Source organism: Hesperophylax consimilis, chromosome 4 (genome assembly GCF_061612785.1).
Source record: "Hesperophylax consimilis isolate HC1 chromosome 4, BYU_Hcon_1.0, whole genome shotgun sequence".
Classification (NCBI taxonomy): Eukaryota; Metazoa; Arthropoda; class Insecta; order Trichoptera; family Limnephilidae; genus Hesperophylax; species Hesperophylax consimilis.
The window spans coordinates 32550932-32575784 of NC_142839.1; the positions used below are offsets into that span (position 1 = coordinate 32550932).

Below are 24853 nucleotides of genomic sequence, written 5' to 3' on the forward strand. Positions count from 1 at the left end.
CATAAATAAACCACTCTCGGTGTGTGTGTACTTAGGCCACTGTGTTTATAGACACAAGTGGGACACCATGATCACTTATCATTCTTAGTTATGAAAAGTTGTGAATGACAAACTAGTACTAACGCCATCCGTTGACAAAAATGTAAACTAAAGGACTAAAAGGCGCGAAGAGGCGCACTTGGTTATCGATCTTTTTTTATGAAATAAAATTTTATTTTTGAGAAATTCTTGTAGATGTCAGCATCGTGATAGTTCTACAAATGTCCAAGTGAGCAAGAAATACATTTATGACGAAAGAGAGCGGGAATATCGGTCGTCAAAGTTGCCGTATCAACTGTTGATACAGCCGCGTGTGAGTATAGACTTTTTGCCGTAACAACAGTTGATACGGCCGCGTGCAAAGAGTTAAGAATTTTTCCATGGTACAGGAAAAAAAAAATCTAAATTTTTTCAAATTCAGTCTTCGAGGGACTTAAAAAACCAAACTTCTTAAGCGTGAAAACTTCTTATGTGGGAACTTCTTAAGCGAGTTTTACGGTATAGTATTTATCTCTACAAATTGTGAGTATTGCACATTTTACTAAATGTTATTCTTAAAATCTAATCAAAAATGTAAAAACCCCACTCTCGTAGAATTCTTTAGTTAAATTTTACATCTTCCTTGTTACTATACAAGCAAAACCAAATGATTTTTTCTCCTTATTATAGATTTCAGAATATTTACATAATGCACAATTTAACTAGCTGTAAGATACATGCCATTTAATTTCGGGAAAAGATATTGGCATTTTTTAAGGTATAGTTTTCCAAAAAACGAAGAAATAAAACGAGACTAGTAACAAAACAGGTCTTTCTAATGTTGCGCTTACATGGAACAGTTTTTTCAATATACATACCTACAACACATAAAAAATAATATATACGAAATAGGATTAGTTGAAATCTGGATGTGAACCAGAGTGCCGAAATAACCAGTTAGAGCCTTGGAAAAAGTAAAAAATTTGTACAGCACCCTTGAAGTGTTTTTTTCACAAAAACTGTGCTATAGAAATGCAACCACTTCCTCTGTCACAGTTCTCGAAAAAGTGTGCGGAAATATAGCGGCTATTATATACGTGATTAAAAAATTAGCCATTTTTAAAACACAAGTTTTTAAAGTGAGATTTGATTCGATTGTGCTCTTATTTTGGTAACAAAGCCGAACTTTGAAACGGCAACATTTCATAGCACAGCATAAAATGTCTTTTTATTTAAATGAATGAAGTTGATACGCCTAAATAATTGAATAAATTGCTTTATTACACAAGTAGTAAATTTAAAAAAAAAAGTTAGATAAGGGTAAACATAATGTACGTTATAATCTATGCGTTCATAGATAGCGTAAATTTAATTATTTTATGAAAATACACATTTTGCAAGTTATGCTTTAAAATATATAGAGACGCTTTGTATGCGCCTGTACATACGCAATAAGAATAAATAAATAGTTTTGTGTGTATAAAAACTCAATTCTTTCAAATATATTCAAGGCAGTACAATATTGTATTTGAAAGATCTAAATTTAAAAAAAATAATTACAGTGACAAATTCTCAGTAAGCAGATTTTTTTAGAAATGCCCATTTACATTAAAAAAAGATATTGTCTTAAATCACCTTATACTTAGAATTTTATCAGGGGATAAAATTTTAAGATAATGGTTTTATTTCTTCTATGTGAAATTTTCTTCAACAACAAAAACATAACATGTGCTAGATAATGCCTTTATAACATCTGTTAACATTCTTTGGTTGCCCAGAATCTACCGGTAGAACATGTTTGTTTTTTAAGCCTGTCATGTGTATTGCACAAGTTGAAATACAGATCAAAATTGTGCAATCAGTTGATACTTGTGAGTAACATAGTCATTTGAATAACAAACTGGTTTTTCATTGTGTACAGATAATTTAGAATCTCCATCGCATTTTATATCTACATATTCACACCAATCAAATATGGAATTGGTGGAACGAGCAGAGAGGGGAATTAATAATATGTATTAAATTAGACAGGGATTGAAAACGATTTAGGGAAAGGATTAAAAATTAAACACACTTCATTAAAATATTTTTTTAAATGTATTTTTCATAATGAAATGCGTATAAATATAAATGTGTGATTAAGCAAACCCAGCACCGAGGTTACTATTGCAATTTAGTCTTGGCAAACTGCTCAGCCAGCTGAAGCACCTCCTGCAGGCAGGCCCCATTATCCCCAGAGGCCTGGGCAGACTCCGGCTTGCCTCCCCCCTTCCCCTTCATCAGACCGGCAACACTCTGCACCCACTCGGATGCCTTCAGACCCTTCTCCACAGCACTCTTAGGCACGGCAGACAAGCAAAATATCTTCTTGGAATCACTGTCGACTGAAAAGAACATAGCAGAGGTGTTGGGAGACAGCGTCTTGACTTGTTTCAGTGCGGCGTCTAAAGCTTTCGTATTGTTTTCTGCCTTCAGTTCTTTGATCAGAAGCAGTGCGTCTGGATTAGCCAAACACAAGTTTTTGGCTTCTTCGGCCACATTGACCAGGATGGCTGCTTTAGCTGCGCGGTCCTTGTCATCTAGTTGCTTTTTCAGACCTTTGAGAATATTTCTGATCTCATCTTTCTTCCAGTACGGAATGACAGCGTGCGAGACATTAGCGTCTAACTCGACTATGCTTTTAACAAGCTCCTTATTGCTGAGGGTAGCTGGTTCACTCTTTATGGCGGCGCAAATGACATTCACTTCATTTTCCAAAACGGCAGTTCTATTTAAAGCTTTAGTAGCTTCGGGTCCGGTGAGGGCCACAATCCTGCGAATTCCTTTAGCAATGCCCTCTTCACTGGAGATGACAAAGTCTCCAATGTGGCCAGATTGCTGCAAATGAGATCCGCCACAAAACTCAACAGAGGTGCCCAGTCCAGCTGGCCCGGAGGGGTCTGTTTCCAAGGTATCAATTGGGACTCCAACTGCCACAACTCGCACAGGATCCGGATATGTCTCATCGAACATGGCTCTCAAACCGTTAATGTTCTTAGCCACACTCAACTTAATAGACTTGGCATATACTTTTGAATTCGTTTCTATTATTTTCTTGACTTGTTCTTCAGAATTTTTAATTTGCTCGACAGTCATTGGACCTTTGTTGGTGAAATCGAATCTCAATCTGTCGGGCATTACGAGTGATCCTCTCTGATCAGCATCATTGCCCAAAACATTACGCAACACTCCGTTCAAGATATGTGTTCCAGTGTGGTTGTTCATCACGAGTCTTCGGCGTTCTGTATCAATATTTAGAGCTACCTGATCCCCTTTCTTCAGTTTTCCTTCTATGACACCAGTGTGCAAGATGTAGCCAGCTTTAACTTGAACATTCTTCACCACAAATTCAACGCTTTCATCACCAATTTTGACCATGAATCCCTCATCAAATATTTGACCTCCTTGTTCGGCATAGAAACTGGTGCGATCCAAAAGAACTCCACATTCTTGGCCAGATGACACTTCATCCACAAACTGCTTATTAAATCTCAAAGCTATAACTGTTGCGGTGCACGGTTCAAACTGGTATTCGGTATTCTTCTCCGTGGATGAGGAATACTTATATTTGTAACTATCATCAGTGGGAGCCACACCGGAGTTCTGAAGCTCTGTGATGGCATGCACGTCTAGTGCCAGAGTATCCTCCAGATTCCCACCCTTACCCTGAGAGGTCAACTGAGCTTGTTTCTTGGCTTCCTCATAGGTGATCATATCAACGTTCAATCCATTCTCTTCGCACATGAGCTGAGTTAGATCAACGGGGAAACCATAAGTATCGTACAATCGCCAGGCAACATCTCCTGGTACTTGTTTGGCTCCGCCCAGTTTACCAATTGTTCTATTCAGTAAATTTCTTCCGCGAGTGAGGGTCTTCAAGAACTGAGTTTCTTCTTCGTTGATGATATCAATGATGCTCTGAGGGTCGCGTTTAACTTCGGGGAAAGTTTCTCCAAGTAGATCGACAACGGTGTGAACTAAAGATGCAAAGAAACCTGGTTTGGCATTTAACTTTTCTGTTGCATAACGGACAGCACGACGCAAGATTCTTCTCAGCACATATCCTCTTCCAGTATTATCAGGGCAGCCTCCATCAGCTAAGGAGATGGTGATGGTCCTGGCGTGGTCGGCCAATACTCTGTAGGCCATGTCCATACCATCTGCATCCTCGTCACCCACCTTCCCAGTGTAAGGTCTACTTCCGGTGCCTTTTTGGATAGCTTCAAACAGAGGAATAAATAAGTCCGTGTCATAGTTTGAGCTTTTTTCTTGGATAACGGAAACCAACCTTTCGAATCCCAATCCGCAATCAATATGCTTCTTAGGGAGGAGACGCAAGCTGCTGTCTGGTTCTCTGTTGAACTGGATGAACACCAGATTCCAGATTTCTAGAACATCGGGATCGTCCATGTTGACCAAGTGAGGCACCTCGCGGCCCCCGATACGATCGAAATGCAGCTCGGAGCACGGCCCGCAGGGTCCTGTCTCTCCCATCTCCCAGAAGTTGTCCTTCATGCTGCCTGGGAGGATGTGGGAAGGCTTCACTCCCAGCTCCAGCCAGATGTTCTTGCACTCGTAGTCTGGTTCCAGGCCGGACTTTTCATCCCCTCCAAAATATGTCACATATAATCGGTCGGATGGCAGCTTCAGAACTTCAGTTAGGAGCTCCCAGGCCCAGGAGCATATTTCAGTTTTGAAGTAATCTCCGAATGACCAATTTCCCATCATTTCAAAAAAAGTGTGATGGTACACATCCTTGCCTACATCATCCAAGTCATTGTGCTTTCCTCCAGCACGGATACATTTCTGCGTGTTGACAACTCTGACCATTTTGGACATATCACTGTTAGGATCCACGGTTCCAAGGAACATTGGCTTGAACTGGTTCATTCCCGCATTGGTAAACAGAAGAGTCGGATCATCCAAAGGAACGACAGAAGAGGAGTGCACATATTCGTGCTTCTTTCCTTTAAAGAAATCAATAAATGCAGTTCGGATCTGCTTGGCTGTCATCGAGGTGTCCATGTTGAGGGACGAAAATGGATCTGAAAAAATATTTCACTAAAGTTAGGTGACACGATACATAAAAATGAAGGAAAGTACGACCTTGCTGCACTATCATACTAAAAAACGTTCACTAAATTAAAACAACATTAACCGTTATTTATAATCTAAAATATAAGTTTACAAACATTTGACTCGTTATCGTATCCTTTGAATGACGCAACATATGCAGTCAAACACGCAAGCCTTCGTAGACAAAACAATCACTTTCCACTACTACCTAGACTGCGGACAAAATCTTCTACAGTGTACCTGCTCTGTTAACCTAAATATTGTAAAACAAAAGCATATGGACGTATATTCATGACACCGAGAAACAATTAAAATAGGGCAAACGCGTTCATCCAGATACTATTTGCCACTTAAAACAAGAAAAACCACAACATACCTGGCACTAAACGAAAAATATTGTATTCTACCGAAATCCGGCTAGCTTCGTGCAATTTCGAGACGTCGCCGCTGTCACCGCCACCGCCAAAGCAACGCAAGCAACGTGAGCAAACTTAGCAAACCGAATTTAGTTGAACGACAAAAACTGAAACGTCTGACCATAACATAAATACGGTCTGACCATAAATAAACCACTTAACTCTATTGAGAAAATTTTTGATTTTTTTTTTTAAATCAAACAGATTTAGTTCAGACCAGTTCAGACGTTTCAGCTTAACTCCAACCGATATTAATAATCAAGATGGCGTCAACTAAAATTATTCGTGCGTACGTCTCTATAATTTCTGACATTTTGCGGAACGAGCATAAGAACGTGTCATTGAAAAGGCACAAAAACGTAATATTTGGGTTAGAAAATGGATTCTATGTGGTTCAATAGGTGCATGTAATACTTGAAAGAGATGACATTACAATATGAAGGGTATTAAAACCACTTACGAAATTCGGATAAACAATTTGGTAAAGTTGCCGAATTCCGCTGCACGCATAATACGCATTTATATATAAATACCATTATTTGATTTCAACTTGCTAATGGAAATAACAATACAAGAGGATGCAAGGAACTAAAATTCGCAAGCGAGTTGATACATGTGTTCATAAGGGTCGATTCGGTGTAAAACTCGAACGATATCTCACAATTGAACAGCAAAAAAAGACGGGCTTTCAACTTTAGTCGTCCAACTAAAAATTTAATCAACTCTGTTAAAAGGGCGTTCCCACTTGACGTATCCGATTCCTTGTCTCATCAAATACCCCAAAAAATTATAAGCCGTTATAACTGAAATAACAACACAAAGATAAAATAATAATAGTTAATTATGCACCACTTTACATACAAATCAGTTCAAAAGTTAGTCACACAAGATGGCTGCCAGGCAATTTCCCCTCACCCTGGATTTGGCTTCAATGACATTCATACAGAATCGCACTAACGCTCTGTCGAGGGCTTCATAGGTCAATACATAAGGTCAATACTTCATAATGATCATATTTATGGTAATAATGGTAATGCCAATATTCGTGACTGGGAGAAGTAACTCGCGATGGCATATTATTTTCATAATAGGATTTTAAAAATATTTTACCAATTCTTTTAATAAGAAAAATACAGCTTTATTTTGTAAATGAAAGGGTTTATAAAATTATAGTTTTATAAAATTAAAAAAGGCTAATTTCATTATTTTACCACCGTTTTTGAAACCATAGATGAAGTTTTGCCGGCTCTTTGCTCTCTGCAATTTGTATATGGCCGTCTATTGTTATTTGTTGTAGGCAGTTCTCGGATTTTCAAATGCTATAATTATTAATATTCCTAAACCGATTCGTTAAATTAACTCTACCAAAATGAAACTTATAGACCAGGTTGTTCGAAGTTTCAAAGTTGCCAAGGTTTTTCGTGAAAATACTGATAAAATCAATAGCATCGACTTCTCGCCGAGTGGTGAAACTTTGATTTCCTGCAGTGAAGATGATCAAATAGTTATTTACGATTGCGAGAAAGGGACTCAGATGATCACTGTGAATAGCAAAAAATATGGCGTCGATTTAATTCATTTCACCCACGCGAAAAACACCGCTATACACAGTTCCACTAAAGTCGATGACACCATCAGGTACCTGTCGCTTCACGACAATAAATATATTAGATACTTCCCAGGGCATACCAAGAAGGTAGTGACGCTATGTTTGTCACCCGTGGAAGACACATTCTTATCCGGGTCTCTCGACAAGACACTCCGCCTGTGGGACTTGAGATCGCCAAACTGTCAAGGCCTCATGCACCTGTCAGGCCGGCCCGTGGCGGCCTACGACCCCGAGGGACTCATCTTCGCCGCCGGAGTCAACTCCGAGAGTATCAAATTATACGACTTGCGATCATTTGACAAGGGGCCGTTCTTGACTTTTAAACTGAATCAAGAAAAAGAATGTGACTGGACAGGCCTCAAGTTCTCCAAGGACGGAAAGACAATGCTTATTAGCACAAATGGATCTATCATCAGGCTGGTTGATGCTTTCCACGGAACCCCTCTACAAACGTTTACTGGACATCTGAACAACAAAGGCATCCCTATTGAAGCTTCCTTCAGCCCCGACTCCCAGTTCATATTCAGTGGCTCCACGGACGGGCGCGTTCACGTGTGGAACGCCGATACCGGATATAAAGTATGCGTGCTGAATGGAGACCATCCCGCTCCCATCCAGTGTGTACAGTTCAACCCCAAGTTTATGATGTTGGCTTCAGCCTGCACCAATATGGCCTTTTGGCTTCCAACAATTGAGGATGTGTGAAATAACAAATGTACGCTAGAAAATGTACTCACTGATGTGCCCACCATTTTGAGGGAATATTCAACAGAACTATCGGTGAATCGTTATCCCAAATTATTGGTATTGGATTCTACTTGGTCAAGAGGTTGACATTCAAATTGTTGTTACTTTTCACAAGTGCAGCTGTGACACAGCTTTATTATTTTGACTGAGTTGGTTACAACTTAACCTTGAAGGCACTGGATTATAATGGTTAGTTTGTCTTCCTTCTGAGTGTAAACTGTGTATTAAACAATTGATATATGCAGACTTCGCAGAGATTCCAATTATCATACATTCATTTCTTTATTTAAGTTATTATAGAGTACTGCTTTTGAGAACATTTTTATATAATTTGTATTTTAATCTAATTTTATAACATATGAAAATGTTTCGAGGCTATTGCATTTGACATGAAATATAATTAATAGTTTAAGATCCCGTCATATTTTTAACGGGTGTCCATGAAACTAATTAACATACTTTTAGCGTATTTACAAATCTATTAGTAATATTTCTTTAAATTTTGATAATTTAACCCTCATAATATTATTCTCTTCAATTGTAAAATTATTACTTTCACGATTTTACTGTGTTAATATTGGACAACGAATGAGCAAAAACTGGTTCAAATTTATCAATAGAAACTTTTAATGCATATAACACTCATGGCGACCCACTGTGCATCAATTATAGATTCCTGATTTACCTGTTTAGTTACGTCATTGCTATTTTTCAATCTCTTATGGGAAGCCCTCGAGTTTTTCTACCAAATGCCTCAAGAAATTTTACCTGCTGCGCAAATCTGAATTCCGTAATTTATTTGAATATTGAAAAAGTGCCGCCACCAATTTTGCAAATGTTGCTTCAGCGATCTGCGGTTTAATGGTTTCAATGGGTTTTAGAAGCAGACAAAGAAGATGATTTAAGAATTTTCTTAACGGTTATTATTATTTTATTACTATCTTACAAACTGTACATATTTAAATTTTGTTTATTTTTTTTTATGGCCTAGGTGAGAAAATCCCTATTGTATTTTCATGACCTGATCAACAAAGTCAAATAAAAATATTTATATTGTTGTTTTGGAGTTTCACTTTGTAGACATTTGATATGTCTAGCAAGTCACTGTCACAAAATTTTGAGGATGTAAATGAACTAAATCCAAACAGTTCCGATCGGAACCAGGTGGCAGCGAACGAGCTAACAGGGTCATCTTAATAGCAGACAGGAGACATTTGAGATTTAAATTTATTTTAATTATACCTTTTTCCATAATATACTCTTTAAATCACTAAAGTACATGCTTAAAGTGAAAAATCAAATGATTTTCTGATCACAAATGTGATGCATCACCCTAGTTAGAAGACATTTAAAATACAGTAGTAATCCTACGCCTGTTTGAATTTGAGATAAGTTTTTCAGTAGTAAACAAATTGCAGATGTGCACATTGTATGGAAGCCTAGTCGAATACACATAAGCTTTTCCTATTTTACCAAGAATAATTTCTAATCCCTAATGCAGTGTCAGGAACCATCCATCATAGATGAAGGGGATAAGAGTAACATAAAAATAAGTTATCAATACACACAACATAAAAGAAAAAATCCCTTGAGTGAAATGTACAACACATGATTTTAATTGAAAAATGTTTTGTTTAAACTTCTTGGATTATAGAATTTTTTTGAAAGACATATCATACTATAATTTGTTCATTTATATGCTTTTTCTATGGATTGGCTTACTAAAATATATATATACAAAGTTTGTATAATAAGTTCATAATTAATTATTGTCTGGCACAGAAGGGTATGTTCTTTAATTTTTCCTACCAGAGGGAAGCAAAGTAATAATCGGTGTTTCTAAACACCATTACAATCGTGTCGGATATTCTGGCTTACGTATTAAGATTCTTATAATAATTAATTACTTACGTGTACGGTCATGACTGTTTTAGCTGTAATTCTATAACTGATTGTATTTCATTGCAGAATTAGAATAATGAAACTTCCAGTATAAGACAATTCATTATTTCTTAAATGGATTAGTACCGTTTTTATTCAAGTTCCATTGATGCTGATAATTTTAATAGACATAATAAAGATGATAAAATATTAACAATGTACATGTTTTATGTATTCAACAGTAGGTATTTCTTCTGTGCTAGTAGGGTAGTTAATGAAATGTGTATGTACTTAGATTTCGGTATTGAAGTTTGATGTCTGCAAACCAATGTTGTGAAAGTGCATTGGATAGCATTGCACTCTCGATATGTTGTAAAAGGCTAAAGATGAAAGACAATGCTGAATAATGAAGATCTTATTGTATTTTTCTATTCCCAGATTTTTTTTATCAATAACCGTCCAACGTTGTAAGGATGGTTTAGTTGTATTACTTTTTTAGTATAAGTCTGTACATTAAAGTTTAAGAATAATTATTATGTTGTACATATTTTATATTTGAACTAATGTATTAGGATATATTGAAAGTGTAGATGTTAAAGAGTGAAATATATTTTAGTATAAAAATACATGTTTCTTTTTATTTGAAATATCACAATATTTTCAATATGAAATGGATTTTTAAGGATCCAGATAGGGATAGGGGTCAAGTAGGTATATTTAACCTATTAAATGGTCAGTATAAATTGTTAATAAAGCTTTAATAAAAGTTTTCATCATTCGCCGGTCAATGAGAAGTCTCGAAAAGCTTCAATTGATTCTGTAAAATTTAAAAAATTAAATTTTTGTTATTGATGGTAAACATTGACAATTTATATTAAAATGCGGTTTAGTTGAGTTAATTTTACTAGTTACTTAATTTTTTTTTAAATCGGTTGTAAGGGTTTAATTAATTATTATTATTATTACTTCATTTTTTTTTAAGTCTACAGACTTCTGGCTGGCCCAGGTACTAGCTGAAACCACCATGTCGAAAGGCTTGGCCGTGTTGCCGTCTTTTCCTTTAGAAAAACGTATTTTCGATCTCTTCCTACATGTTTTCTTAAAAACGATAGATAAACTACAGGGAAAACCAGTCGGAATGCTGTAGAAATTAAATCCCTGAGGCCTATGTGCGGCAAAACCATGATGATCATGTGAGAAATGTGGATATCTGCAAAGAATGCAAGGCTGATGGAAGCGTAATGAGTAAAATTAAGAAAGCGATGCTCAAATCGTTTGGGCATATAAAGCAAGAGGGAATGGTAGAAGGAGTCGAGGACCCCCAAGGAAGACATGGCATGATCGAGTGAAAAAGATACTCGAGTCAGGCCATCTCAAGAGTCAGAATAATAGAAGAGTGTGAACAGTGGCGGTTTTCTCTAAAGTGCGTTTGTGCGGCGAACCCCCATTAAAAATATGAGAAAATAAAACATCCTTGTTTTATAATAATATAAGCACATTATAGATAGCACGCTATTAAAATTTCGCCTTCAAAACCCGCGCCACCGAAAAATACGATGCCTATTCCAAATTTGTGCGAGTTAAAATCCGCGCCAAACTCTCCATACAAAATAATCTTAGCCGGTACAGACCCTATGACGGTGATATATACAAAATTTGGTCTTTCTTTGCAAAAATAAGACAAATTGTGTGCGCCGAACACGCGTTGTGATATCACGTGACCTCCGAACATTGACGAATGTAACCGAAGAAACCCGAGAACGCGGCCGACGTTTAACCTTTGAACCATAGGGATGCAAGTTAAGTGTTATTTTTTTATGTTATATTATGGTATTTAACTTTGTAGTCATTTTTGTACATATTTTTGTTTTCTTGTTTCTGCATTTCTCCAACCGTTTGCTTATGGCATTTGTAAATCTACTACCTATTTTTAAATTTATTTCGTGCCACCTTTATTTGTTTTTTTGATGTTTTAAAATATCTATTATGTATTCTACGAAATTATTCTTCTCTAAAAAACAATAATAATTAGCAACGTACCTACATTGAGTGCTATAAAAACATTAAACAATTTAATTCCTATAAAACTTTTCTCATTATCTAATAATTGTGTCTAGGTAAAGTGATTTAAAAACAATAATATGTAGGTACCCCTCCCACTAACTTTATTTAAGTTGTGTGACTGCTGCCGTATTCGACTATTTGACGTAGGACAACAGTAAGTAAATTTTAATTAGATATGTTTATCTTCTCTTGAATTTCTGAACCCCCTGTTAAAAAAACCACGAACCGCCACTGAGTGTGAATGAGGCAAGGAGTGTGTGCCAAGACCGAATTGTTTGGCGGTCGGTCCTCTCTGCCTACCCCTACGTGTGGCGTCATGGTTAGTTAGTTAGCAACACGTCTGTAGCGGCCTTTTTGGGAATGTATGTGGTGCAGTTTAGCATAACAATGTAGATTTGATAAAATTGGTTGTAAAAATGTTTTTATCCTTGAAATTTGTTCTACACATTCAAATTTCTTCACATTCCAATTTGACAGTTAATTAACTCAATTTAAAAATTGTATAATTTTTATCTGTGAAATACATTTACATTTAAATTTAACATCTAATAAATGGCTATTTTGATGCATACGTTTCAGAATTACAAAATAATTGACTTTCAAATGTAATTATCTTCCTTGCAAAGCATTAAATAATAAAAAATTTAAACATAAAATTGTCTTAGGCGGTAGGTAAATAATTGACAAAAACTGAGTGCGGTATACTGAGCAGGAGCACTGAAATCAATATTGTACCTCATAAGTCAAAGTCGTTTGTCCAGTTTTTTGTGAAAATGAGTTATGTATGAGACCTTTTTAGTTTTTTCAGTATCTACAGAGGTATAAAGACGGTTGTACTACGACAATGTGAAACTAAGTTAGGTCAACATAAAAGGTCTGGTATCCATTTTTTTTACTATTTCCTCTCTCCTGAACAATTTCAAAAATGTGACAACCGACTTTTGATTTCTGAGGTACAGAATAATATGATTTGTATTTTTGTGTAGCTTCATTTTTATGAAAAATAATGACAAGGGCGATGTGTTAGGACTGTTAGGTATTATCAGCGCCTTGGAAATTCGGTGCCCAGAGTTGACTGCTCCAATTGTGCCCGCATCGGTCCCGCCCTGATACCGAGAGCCCACTGATCCATATATTTGTATTGGGGCATGCAAACAACGCAAACGGGTCGGGGGGGAACTTCCCGTAAACAGTACGGCAGATTAATAATATCACTAATAATAGGTATCAATAATATTAATATTAAAAAAAACAACTTGGTGCCCGAACCAGAGCAAAAGTGAGTCAATTCAACACACACATTACATTGTAATTTGGCATTATAATTGATGAAAAAAATCACTGGGAAGCACAAAATGAATTTTTGACAGAACATTCTCGAGCAATTGCGTAGTGCCTACTTTGCCTTATGTCAAAGTCATATAGAATACAGGCTGGAGGGGATATCCTTTTCTATATAATTTAGTTGTATACTTTACATTACCTAACCTCACTAAGTGTAACCTGTTCTGAGGTAGGTAACAGGAATGTGAAGTAAAATATTTCATTGCGATGTTATTGATACATTTATGAAATGTTAACCCTCAGGCCTCTGGCATATTGACCGTTACATTTATTAACCTTTCCGGGAGTAAGTTACGTAATGCTGGCCGTGCTCTGGGGAGTGAGTTTTTTTTACATAAATAAAAAAAAATATTTTTTATTAAATTTTATGATAGTATGCAAAATAATAACAGCCGTAATAATGATGAAAAATGTTTAAAATTGGTGTAAAGTTACAGGAATATGCCCATAGATGGCAATACGATGCATATTTACAGAATATGCATCGAAGGGTTCCATGATAACTCAACACAGTGACAATTCAACACACTTTTAAAAAGTGATATAAAGTCATTAGAAATGATGAAAATTTTTTTTTTAACCTAACCTAACCCAGTTAATAAAGTTTTTGTTTCATCACTTTCCATCACTTTAAATAACTTTTTAAAGATGTGATGAATTATCATTGTGATGATTTATCCGGTCACCGCATCGAATATGAATATGCGACCCCTGTTGTCCATAGCCGTCCATACTCCTTTGGCGAAAGTGTGTACCGTCGTTCATTAGAGTCCATACTCCCGGAAAGGTTAAAGATGCTGTCAGAAAGTCGGAGAATTTGTGTGTATTTCTGCTTCTGAATAAAATCCAAATAATTTTTTAATGTATCCGAAAGCTAGTAACTGTTTTTCAAAGATGATGGAATACGCCTTCAAAATTTATTATTAGAAATAAACATGTAATTATTTAAATATTAAAATTATGAAATCAAACAAAGGGTTTTAAAAATAGATCATCTTACATTTTTTCGTCGAACTAAAATTATGAAAAAACCACATATTTTATTAGAAAAATGCATTATAAACATTACTGCATTACTGTCACCCACAGACATAGGAATTAATAGACGAGAAGATAATGGCGAGGGGTAAAATCAACTGTTGAAGAACGAAGGGGGTTAATCTGACTGTGATTCGTCAATAAATCAATCTGACAGTAAATAGGCATCTCGCATTATAATATCACCATTTACTTCTTAAAAGTAAAATCTGCTTTTGAATGAATAGACATTTTTACATGGGAGCGCAAATTACTCGCCACGTTATGAACAAATTTGCGAAGTCCAAATTCGGCAAAAAAATTCGGTTCTATTTGCAGAGTTGAATATTTTGTTTAAGTATTTAGTTACGACACTTTTATAAATGTTCATAATTTACTTCCCAGCAACCAACCAGCTTTGTGTTTCGCGTCCAGACGTTTCTCGATGTGATAGTAACAACTGATTCATATTATACGATGTGAATATGCTTAAAATAAAGTAAAATAATGCTTATATATGGAATGTAATACGACAATTGGGTTTATTCTCTTTTTCACATCTATTTTTACAAGTTTTCATAGTACAAGTGAACATTTTGCCGTGTTATTTCGTAAAATGAACCGATGATGCCTCGACCATAGTTCGCACAAGAATGATGACGTCACTTTTCAAATTTCACTTGAGGCCATACGCGAGCACAGCCGGCTCCAATGGAACCGGTATGGGGAGTGGGGATAATACGCTTTTAATCACTTAGGGCAGATCTACTAATATTCATATGTCTATGCCGTCACCTCACTTTTTTGTCGTTTCATATAAAAATATTTAGTTAAAAATTCACAAAGTTTCATGAATTTTCTCAAAATGCAGTTGGAACAGATGGTTTCGTAAAGGTGTACATTTTAATTATTCTGTGGTTAACTTCTAAATTTTAATGTAAAGCTTGGTATTTTTTCTTTCTAACACTGTTTAGTTTATATGTATTTCTAAATGACGGTAAGGGAGACATAAAGATTTCTATGAGACCATAATATATGAGCTTTTCCGAAAAGCGAACAAATGGACTCTACAGATAAAACCTGTTTGTTAAAAAAACTGAACAAATTAGCCTAAGGAGATAAACATCGAAGAAGAAGAATTAATAAAGTTAATTTTAATTAAGTTATGGTAATGCTAATATTGTTTTCTTTTTTGTACGAAAATGCATAAATTATATTGTAAAAAATGAAAAAAAATATTAAAAAATCGTTAGCTTAAATGCGGTAAATGCGAAAATAGAAATCTGCAATACTGACAGTTTTCTAAGCTACTAGCTAGCTTATCTGCCGTGTGCAGAGATCATGCAACATACATCGCACAACATTTCTTGCGTTTTTACAGCACTCGTTTTTTGATAATTCCTTACCGACCCGTGGAACGACTGCCTTCGAATATGATGAAGAATCTATGTATATATCACTAATTTCTTATTGTCTTTTATAAATATGTATTTGGATCATTATGCTCTTTTAAACTTACCTTCATTTTCCTATGAGCAGCGCCAGCGCCATCAATTTATATCTACCATTAAATGTCAGACTGTACCTAGCAGTATTAAAAACAAAAATATAAATTTATCATTTGTTTTATTAATTTGACTAGTACAAAAAATAATTTAATTAGGCCGACTAATACTATCATCAATTTAGCAACACTGTAAATCACTGCGTTTGCGATATCTCATCTTCCCTCAGGACAGGGGGGCTCTCTGGCACGGACAGGTGGTAGATATCCCTCTCGTGGTCACTGAGGGGCGCGGGGGCCCCGGAGAGAGGATCCCGCCCCTCCAGAGACTTGGGGAAGGCGATCACATCCCGGATTGATGTGGCTCCACAAGCTATTGAGACCAGTCTGTCCAACCCTGAAAAATAATAATTATAGATTTTTCCAAATACATAAAATGTTTTTAAAAAAGAAGAAAGATTGTAAGGAGAATATAATATATATTGTGATGTGGAAGTTAATGGTGTATAAAAATATTTATGGTAATAATGACAAAAATAAATATATTATTAATGGTGTTAGTGGTATTAATTAATGGTATACTTAATGGTATTAATCATTGAATACGGGCTCAAGTCATAATATGTGTTAATTATTCAATGTACATAGAATGTTATAATCTTATTACATATAATGAGTAGTCAAAAATTGATGGTGTTGCGATTGTTTAAAAGGTTTTAAATGACACTAAGATGTCTATGTTCAATGAATAAAATAATTTTGGTTTCTTAACAGGTTTATAAAAAAATAGAAAAAACACATTGCAAAAGCATGATAGAAACTTGAAGAAAACTAAATATTAATATATACTACTAAATACATTATAATATGGTAGAAATAAATCTCCTTAAATAATCTCACTCTTTAATATAAAGAAGATGAATTATTAGACCTTTGTAAGATTTAGTAGGTTATAAAGATTGCTCCAGTGGAAACGAACCAGAAGCAGACCGAGGAAGAAGTGGACAGACTTTGTGGAAGAGGATTAGTGTTGGACTGGAGGCTAAGCGGCTAAAAGAGGACTTGGCTGGACTGAGGACTGGAGGCGAATGGCGAGGGACCGCAAATGGAGAAAATTTGTGAAGGAGACCAAATCTCCCTCTGCGATATAACGCCGTGACAATGATGAAGATGAATTACCGAGTGCGATGCCGGCATGCGGGGGGCACCCACTCCTTAGGGCGTTCATGAAGTGCTCGAGGGGTCCCACGGGCAGTCCCAGCATGTTGAGCAACTCCTCCTGCTGTGCGGGATTGTGCACCCTCACGGAGCCGCCCCCGACTTCGCTGCCATTCATCACGAGGTCGTAGGCCAGGCTGCGGACCTGTAATATTGATTGATCAGTGATTGAAATAATCATTTAGGACATTATTTAATAATTAATAATATGTGTTGATCAGTGATTGAAACAATCGTTTGTATTTGAACCGTATTGCAGATAGTGATCGATAAAATCATTTGTATTTAAAGATCTGTTATACAGGTTGATACCAAGAACACCTTTGAAAGGTGAAATTTAGAAACATTAAATATGGTTGATCAGTGATCAAAACAATCATATGTATTTAAGAACTTGTAATACAGATTAATCAGTAATCGAAACAATTACATTATGTATTTAAGGACTTGTAATATAGATTAAGCAAGGGATAAAAAAAACAAATGTATTTAAATAAATGGTTAGTTCGGCAAGAACCTTTGAAAACATTTATTCTCAGGGAATTTTTTCTGAAAATGAAATTATATATTCATTTATTTGTTATAAAACTGCAAAAATCTACCTACATAATTTTATCACATACCTTGAATGGATCAGTCGCGAGAAGATATTCATCATCGGCGTTGGGTGCCGTAAAGGGATGGTGGCAAGTCTCCATCTGCCCCTGGCTGCCTCGTAGGAAGAGGGGGAAGTCCACCACCCACAGCGGGTGGTCTCCGGCTAATCTGTTCAGGGCCTGGTGTGACTCTAGGTCTTCGGCTAGTCTGGTGCGCAGGTCTCCCAAACATAAGCACTGAAAAAATGTTTCATATATTAATATATGTATACAGCAACTACATATATCTGTAAAATTCCACAAAAAACCTTTCGACCTACGCTAGAAAATGGATCTTACAGTATAAAGGTGAATCATGAAATCAAACTCGAAAATCTTATACAGTATGAGACAATTGTAAGATTCTGTAGGTCCCAAAGACTGTGATGGGCTGGACATGCAGAAAGAATGCCAGACAAAAAAACACCGAAAATTATGATCAAGTGGGTGCCCCAGTGGAAGTGACAGAAAAGCAGACCCTAGGAATGGGTGGATGAACTGAATGGAAGAGGATTAGTGCAGGATGAGAAGGGCGGAGGACTGGAGGCAAATGGCGAGCGACCGCAGCTAGCGGAGAACATTTGTGAAGGAGGCCAAATTCTACCCTGGGATATACACAGTGATAATGATGATAGCTATATACTATAACAGGGCTTCCCTAACTGTGAGTCGCGACGCCCCGGGGCGCCGCGGGATCATCCCAGGGGCGTCGTGAGGCAATCTTTATAGCGTCTTCCACACGCACACTTCGGAGTGACTGAGTCCCGCGCCACTTCAGGCCGCCGCGATAAAGATCAAAAATAAATGTAGAGGCAGAGACGAGAGTGGCGATTTCGAAACTTCAACCTCGTTTTGAGAAACTATGCTCAGAAAAGCAAGCACATCCTTCTCATTAATACCAAAGAAAAAAATTGCTTTTTTTTTCTTTTTTGTTTGCTTCCATTTTTGTTTTTATGTTGTGTTCTTTATTTTCTAATAAAAAATGTAGATACTATTTGGAGTTTTTCTGACAAATTGTTATTAGGTAACGTACCCATACTACGTGACCCGTTCAGGGGGGGGGGACGTCGCAAAAATATGGCAAATTCCCAAGGGCGTCACAGTTGAAAAAGGTTTGGGAAGCCCTGTACTATAATATGTTTGAAGAACAGACGATAACAAGGTTTATAAAACTGGGGTGGTTCCACTGGGCAAGAATGAAAGAAAGCCAATCACCGAAGAGGTTTCTATTTAATACAAGCTCAGGTGGCAGGATGATGTGGAGGCCAATACCGCAGCCTTATTCATGAGGAACTGGAGGCATTTCCCAGAAGCTGCCAATACCCTTCAAGAGTACAGGTAAAATAGAGTCTGAAAAATGCCAAAACTCGTGCATTCATAAAACTTTGGTTGTACATTCAACTTGGCAGTGTAAATGAAGATGTGTAGAGTCCGCCCAGTTTCTGTACTAAAGGGTGTAGTGCCAGTGATTATGTACACCTATATTGCTATACCAGATAATATGTATATGTACCTATATCGCTGTACCAGATGTTATGTTTACCTATATCACTATACCAGATGTTATGTATACCTATGTCACTATAGAAGATATTTTGTTCCCTATTTACCTACATTCTATGTACAAATTAGAGAAAATGCTAAAATGTTGTGGATGCAAGTTCAAGTTCCTGCAATGCACAGAATGGGTGCGATTTATTAGTAAATCTTTAGCCTTCACACGCTACTTTAGTTTGCCACGCCATACTCGCCTCCCACACAGTGTTTCCTCTTGGACGACGCTAGGGAACGGTCTTTTGTTTTTGGTTCAAATATAGCAATAGATTGATTAATTTACCGTTTCTTCCTCTGGTCCATAAGCTAGGATCAGCAAATCATCCTGAGATAACTCTAATTTGGCGGCCAGATTCTTCATCATGTCTTCACCGAGAACCGTATTCAGTTTGGATGTGAACCATTTATCCAACGGCTCCTTTATCTTGATGACAAAACACTTGGTGTTTGGGTGTGTTTCATTGGCATACAACTGCAATTGTTTCCTAAACGCAGGAGTTATGCCTGACAAAGGACCTTTCCCTATTACAGCAGAACTGTGAAAGTTTTCGGGGAATCTTTGTAGAATACTGGCGTTTGTTTTCATTATATCGCTAACATCCTGGAGCTGAAATTAAGAAAACATTGCTTAATTATTTATAACAATAGTTATTCTTTTTGGAATAGTTCTTGGGTTTTTCTTTAATGTATCAGCGGGTGAATACACATTTTTTCTGTGATTTTTTATTCCCGTGTCGAGATGAGCAGCTTTACAATTATATATAATCAAATAAGTACATAATACATTCATAGATGGATTATATTGAATATAGGGTTTAAGGTGATGACAAAAGTTACAATATGGGTAATCCAAAATCACCACTCTCAGCTAGTATGAAATTTTTGACCATTTTCTTGAATAGATTTAACGAATCAATAATTAATTATTTTTATTTGTTTTTATATTTTCATTGAGCATACTATAAAGCAACGGAGATTTATAAGAAAAACTCCTTTGTTCAAAAGATGTTCTGGTATTCACCCGCTGATACATTAAAGAAGAACCCAATCTAGTGTTGCGATCTTTTGGCAATATCAATGTTGTTGAAAATTTTACAGAGAGCCTGTATTATGCCTTACTGACATAATTTTACTTTCACTGTATAATAACTGTGACGAATACAAAAAACTTTTCTTATACATTATTGTTATTGTTTAGCCATTACATATACAATGTAATTATTAAAACTCAATTCGAAATCAAGCGAAGTAACTGTATTTTATTAAATATGTAGGAATGGTAAATTTTTTACCTCCAGACCATAAGAGACATCAGGTTTATCCGACCCATACCGAGACATGGCCTCTTGGTAGGTGAGCCTGGGGAAGGTGTGCGGCAGGAGTCGGGGCCAGCAGGCCTTCAGCAGCCCCTCCATCAGGCCAAGTATCTCCTCTCGCCCGGCAAACGACATCTCTACATCCAACTGCGTGAACTCTGGCTGTCGATCACCCCGAATTGTTTCATCTCTGTTAATTAGAGTAAAAAATAATTTACCCATTTACAATACCAGTCTCAAGAGTATAGGTACATAATGGTATTTAAGAGTTCTTGCAACTTGGAAGTATTTGTCAACGGAACCAGCGATTAGCATATTTGCTTGAACTGTTGTGGACGTTGTACTCACCGATAACATCTGGCAATTTGAAAGTATCTGTCAACAGAACCAGCCATTAGCATATGCACTTAAACTGTTGTGGACATTGTACTCACCGATAACACCTGGCAACTTGGAAGTATCTGTCAACCGAACCAGCCATTAGCATTTGTTTGAACTGTTGAGGACTTTGTACAAGTGAATAGAACTGTCCTCTATGCCTTGTTGGTACAACAAATTCTTGAGCACCCTGAAAACAAAATTCTTAGTTATTTACCTATACACGGTGTCCGGAAACTCGTAGTACTAGCGTGGAAACGGGTAAATTCACAACACATAAAGAATGCAAAAACACATTTTTTATCGATCTGAGAACAATTTTTTTTTTTACTTTTCCATTTATTTTGGCAAACAAAGGCCAAAAAAAACTTTTGGAACCGGGTATACGCTTCAACATATTTTAAAAGACATTAAACCCCTAGGAGCCGGAGACCTGCATTTGCAGTGTTGAAGAATTGTGCCCGCGCACGTCACGAAGAACTGTAATTGCAGTGTCGACCTTATACATTGATTTTGCCTTCGGATTTTACTTCTACTGGGTTTTTTTTTTTTTTTTTTGTATTAGGCAATTCACCCTAAAGAGAGTGCTTTGTGCCGATTGGGTTAAGATATATGGTTAAACTGATGTGAATTATCTATAAGGGGACTGGACATATCATATATTAAAGTCATTCAAATCTATAAACTTATAAAGAATAGAATATACGCGAGAGTTGTTGAGAGACAGCAAATATGGAATACTAAGGGGAGACTGGTGGGTGATTTTAATAAGCAATCGATACATGCCCTTGAAAGAAGAATGGTTTTTACAATTGAAGAAGACATGGTCAAGAGTCTCATCCTCCACACCACACTGGCATAATGAACTTTCGAGTACCCGAATTTTAAACAAATGAGTTGCTATAGAGCAGTGGCCAATTCTCATTCTCGAGATACAGGAAATAAATCTTTTGGACTTTTTTATTCCGTGGAACCAGGGTTTACTTGGAATATGATTTTGTATTCCAGCATAGAAAGATCCAGTTTGAGTTTTCGTGACTGTCCAATTTTCTTCCCAGGAACGAGACATGTTGGATTTAAGAATAGAGAAGACGTCAGAGACAGGAATTTTAAAATCTAAAGGAATAGAACCAGATACAGTTCCAAGTTTAGCGAGAGAATCAGCTTGCTCGTTACCCTCAATTCCTAGATGGCCAGGCACCCAAACCAGTATTGTCTCAAACATAGATTCGTTTAAAGAATCGAGGATGTTTTTAATATTACAAATAACATAGTCTTCTGGACTTCGAACGATATTAGAGGAAATTTTTAATACTGCACTTAGAGAGTCAGTACACAGTAAGGCTCGACGAATATTGAGGAGTTGGATTTGAATTAAAGCTTGTTCAATTGCGAAGCATTCTGCAGTAAATATGGAAATTTCTTTAGGCAATTTATAAGACAGATTAACATTGAATTCAGGAATATATACCGATGCGCCACATTCTTTGTGGTCGGATTTGGAACCATCTGTGTATATGAGGGAAAATCCAGGAAACTTTGAAAATATAAAGTTTTTAAAATGTTCTTCAACATTTTGAAAGTTATTAGCTGATGATAAAATGTTCGTCCGGAAGTCAGAAATTATTACGTTTGGGATAAAATTAATAGCATTAAACGGGGTACTGTAAATAGGAAGGATTGGATCATCTTGTAGATTTTGAAGGTTAGAAGACAGAGATCTAAATGATAGAAAACTTTTTAATAAGAGAGGGAACCGATCTCTATCTATTACCCTCCTTCTGTTATTCAAAATACTGAACAAACGATCGAGACTCTGTTCCAATGAGTGACGCGATAAAGATAACGCTTTGAAGATATATCTATCCGCGAGGTATTGTCTTCTCAAAAATAAGGGAGGATCTACACATTCTATCTGAAGAGCATTAATTGGAGAAGATTGCATTGCCCCAATAATCATTCTGAGCCCTTTTGATTGGATTCTTTCAAGTTTCTTATCCAGATATTTAGGAAGTGGGTCGAAAAGAAATGTGCCATAATCCAAGTGACTTCGAACGAGGGAATTATACATTAGTTTAAGAGTAGTAGGATGGGATCCCCACCATACTCTGGAAACAGCTCGCATCATATTAAGCCCCTTTTCACACTTAGCAGAAACGTTCTGAATATGCGGGAGCCAGGAAAGCTTATGGTCCAAAAGCAGGCCAAGAAATTTTATTTGCTTAACGATTTGAAGGGGGAAATTATCAAAAGAGACTGTAAAGTGAGGCAGTTTTCTTTTGCGAGTAAAAGCCACTACCTTGGTTTTAGAGGTAGCTAAATTCATTCCATTTGTCAACATCCAAACTTTAATATTATGTAAGGCCAAATTTAATTCCTTCGCAGCATGTGATAAATTTTTGTGAGATAAATATATGAGAAAATCGTCCGCAAAATAAAGTCGCTTAATAGACGAAGGGATTACAATGTCTAAATCACTAATATAAATATTAAATAATAATGGACTGATTACAGACCCCTGGGGTAGCCCTTTCCAAAGTTTACGCTTCAATATGTTTGAGGAAGAGTGGATAATAATGGATCTGTCTGTTAGCAAGTTGATAATAAATTGAACTAATTTAATAGGGATTTTTATTTTAATTAATTTTTCCTTCAAAACATCAATTAATACATCGTCGTAAGCTGAAGAAAGATCTAGAAATGTGGCCAATGTACAAGAGTTAAGGGATTGAGAAATACGGATATCTGTTGTTAACAAACTTAAATTATCCATAGTAGATTTCTTTTTCCGAAAGCCGTATTGATTAGGAGGGATAATACTGTGATTTTCAACAAACCATTCTAATCTGTTCTTTATCAAATGTTCCACTACTTTAATTAAACACGACGAAAGAGCAATAGGACGATAGGATGAGACTTCGGACGGATTTTTCCCTGGTTTTAAAACCGGGAGGATTTTTTGAACTTTCCAGACATCCGGAATAAATCCTGTTTCAAACATGTTATTAATTAAGGATAAGAAATATTCAACCGACATGTCGGAGAATGCTTTAAAGAAGCTATATAATATTCCATCAGGACCCGGAGAAGAGTCAGAAAGAGATTTAATTACTCGTTTTAGTTCACTAACTAAGAAAGGAGAGTCTAGCCATTCTACTGGGTTTGTTAAACACAAAAATTAAAATGTCGCTTTATCAACTATGGTATCGTCTACATATTGGCCATAACAAAAATGTATTTTTTATTTAATTAATATTCTTGCCGGTTCCTGCAGGTTAAACCCCTAGTGACCGATTTTTTTCAAATTTGATATAAAAAATTCAAACTTCGGACTCGATTTACTCGAAATCAAACAAAGTTATTACCACAAAAACGATTCCAAATGTCAGGTAGATTCTTCCCACTTGTACTACAACTTTCCGGACACCGTGTATGTTACATATAGCTAATACCAGCTTTAAGCGTGAGTCTTCGACAAATAATGTTAATGGTGGTAAATTATACTCTCTCACCCTTTGCATGAAAAATAAATAGACAGAAAAAACAGAATGTAAAGTACTTCCAATCAAATATCCATAGAAATTGAAGAATACATGTGAAGACTTAAATAAAATGCATGTACCCCGGGTGTGCGGCAGAAAAGTGTTGGGGTTTCCACTTCTACAAAGGAATGGTCATCGCAGAGATATTTCCTCATCTTCATCAGCATGTCTGATCTGGTCCTCAGGTTATACTGCATATCAGGAAACCGGAGATCCACATATCTGTATAATTAAATATAACCTACATTGGTTATCTAAAGAAAAAATATTATTTTTTTGGTAAACTAATGTTTAAGACAAGATTTTTTTATGCATAGCACAAAGGGTAACAATTATTTTATAAGCAATAATTATTAGCCTGAAACACTAGTATATATTGAATTATTTCGCGTATAAGAGATAAGCCGCCATAGCATGGTCAGAGCTGTCGACCGGAAATCGAAAGGACACGGGTTCAAGTCCCGTTGGCGTCATGTATCTTTTATCGGGAGATTT

General features: G+C 36.3%; 3 protein-coding genes across 3 annotated transcripts in view; 1 reads left to right on the plus strand and 2 right to left on the minus strand.

The window, feature by feature from the left end:
- Window positions 1-2096: 2096 nt before the first annotated feature.
- On the minus strand, window positions 2097-5649 carry AlaRS (alanine--tRNA ligase, cytoplasmic). The gene is made up of 2 exons (XM_089651688.1): window positions 5510-5649; window positions 2097-5102 (listed from the first exon to the last, which is right to left on the minus strand). The coding sequence occupies exon 2, from the start codon at window positions 5080-5082 to the stop codon at window positions 2182-2184; it is 2901 nt and encodes a 966-aa protein (XP_089507814.1). The 5' UTR covers window positions 5083-5102; window positions 5510-5649; the 3' UTR covers window positions 2097-2181.
- A 1171-nt stretch (window positions 5650-6820) lies between these two features.
- On the plus strand, window positions 6821-10389 carry Wdr82 (WD repeat domain 82). Its single transcript, XM_089631411.1, has one exon. The coding sequence runs from the start codon at window positions 6919-6921 to the stop codon at window positions 7861-7863; it is 945 nt and encodes a 314-aa protein (XP_089487537.1). The 5' UTR covers window positions 6821-6918; the 3' UTR covers window positions 7864-10389.
- A 5464-nt stretch (window positions 10390-15853) lies between these two features.
- The window catches only part of LOC149424560 (aspartate--tRNA ligase, mitochondrial-like), a 34354-nt gene continuing 25354 nt past the window's right edge, over window positions 15854-24853 (minus strand). The window contains exons 11-17 of the mRNA XM_089631412.1: window positions 24439-24580; window positions 20873-21006; window positions 20415-20628; window positions 19406-19729; window positions 17557-17766; window positions 16895-17078; window positions 15854-16112 (exon numbers count right to left, since the gene is read on the minus strand). Coding sequence (XP_089487538.1) covers window positions 15913-16112; window positions 16895-17078; window positions 17557-17766; window positions 19406-19729; window positions 20415-20628; window positions 20873-21006; window positions 24439-24580 — 1408 coding nt within the window. The 3' untranslated portion in view covers window positions 15854-15912. The remainder of the gene's footprint in view (window positions 16113-16894; window positions 17079-17556; window positions 17767-19405; window positions 19730-20414; window positions 20629-20872; window positions 21007-24438; window positions 24581-24853) is intronic.

What these genes read in the sequence shown, in the direction of transcription:
- AlaRS (XM_089651688.1), bottom strand. Translation starts at nt 5,082, where the DNA reads ATGGACACCTCGATGACAGCCAAGCAGATCCGAACTGCATTTATTGAT.
- Wdr82 (XM_089631411.1), top strand. Translation starts at nt 6,919, where the DNA reads ATGAAACTTATAGACCAGGTTGTTCGAAGTTTCAAAGTTGCCAAGGTT.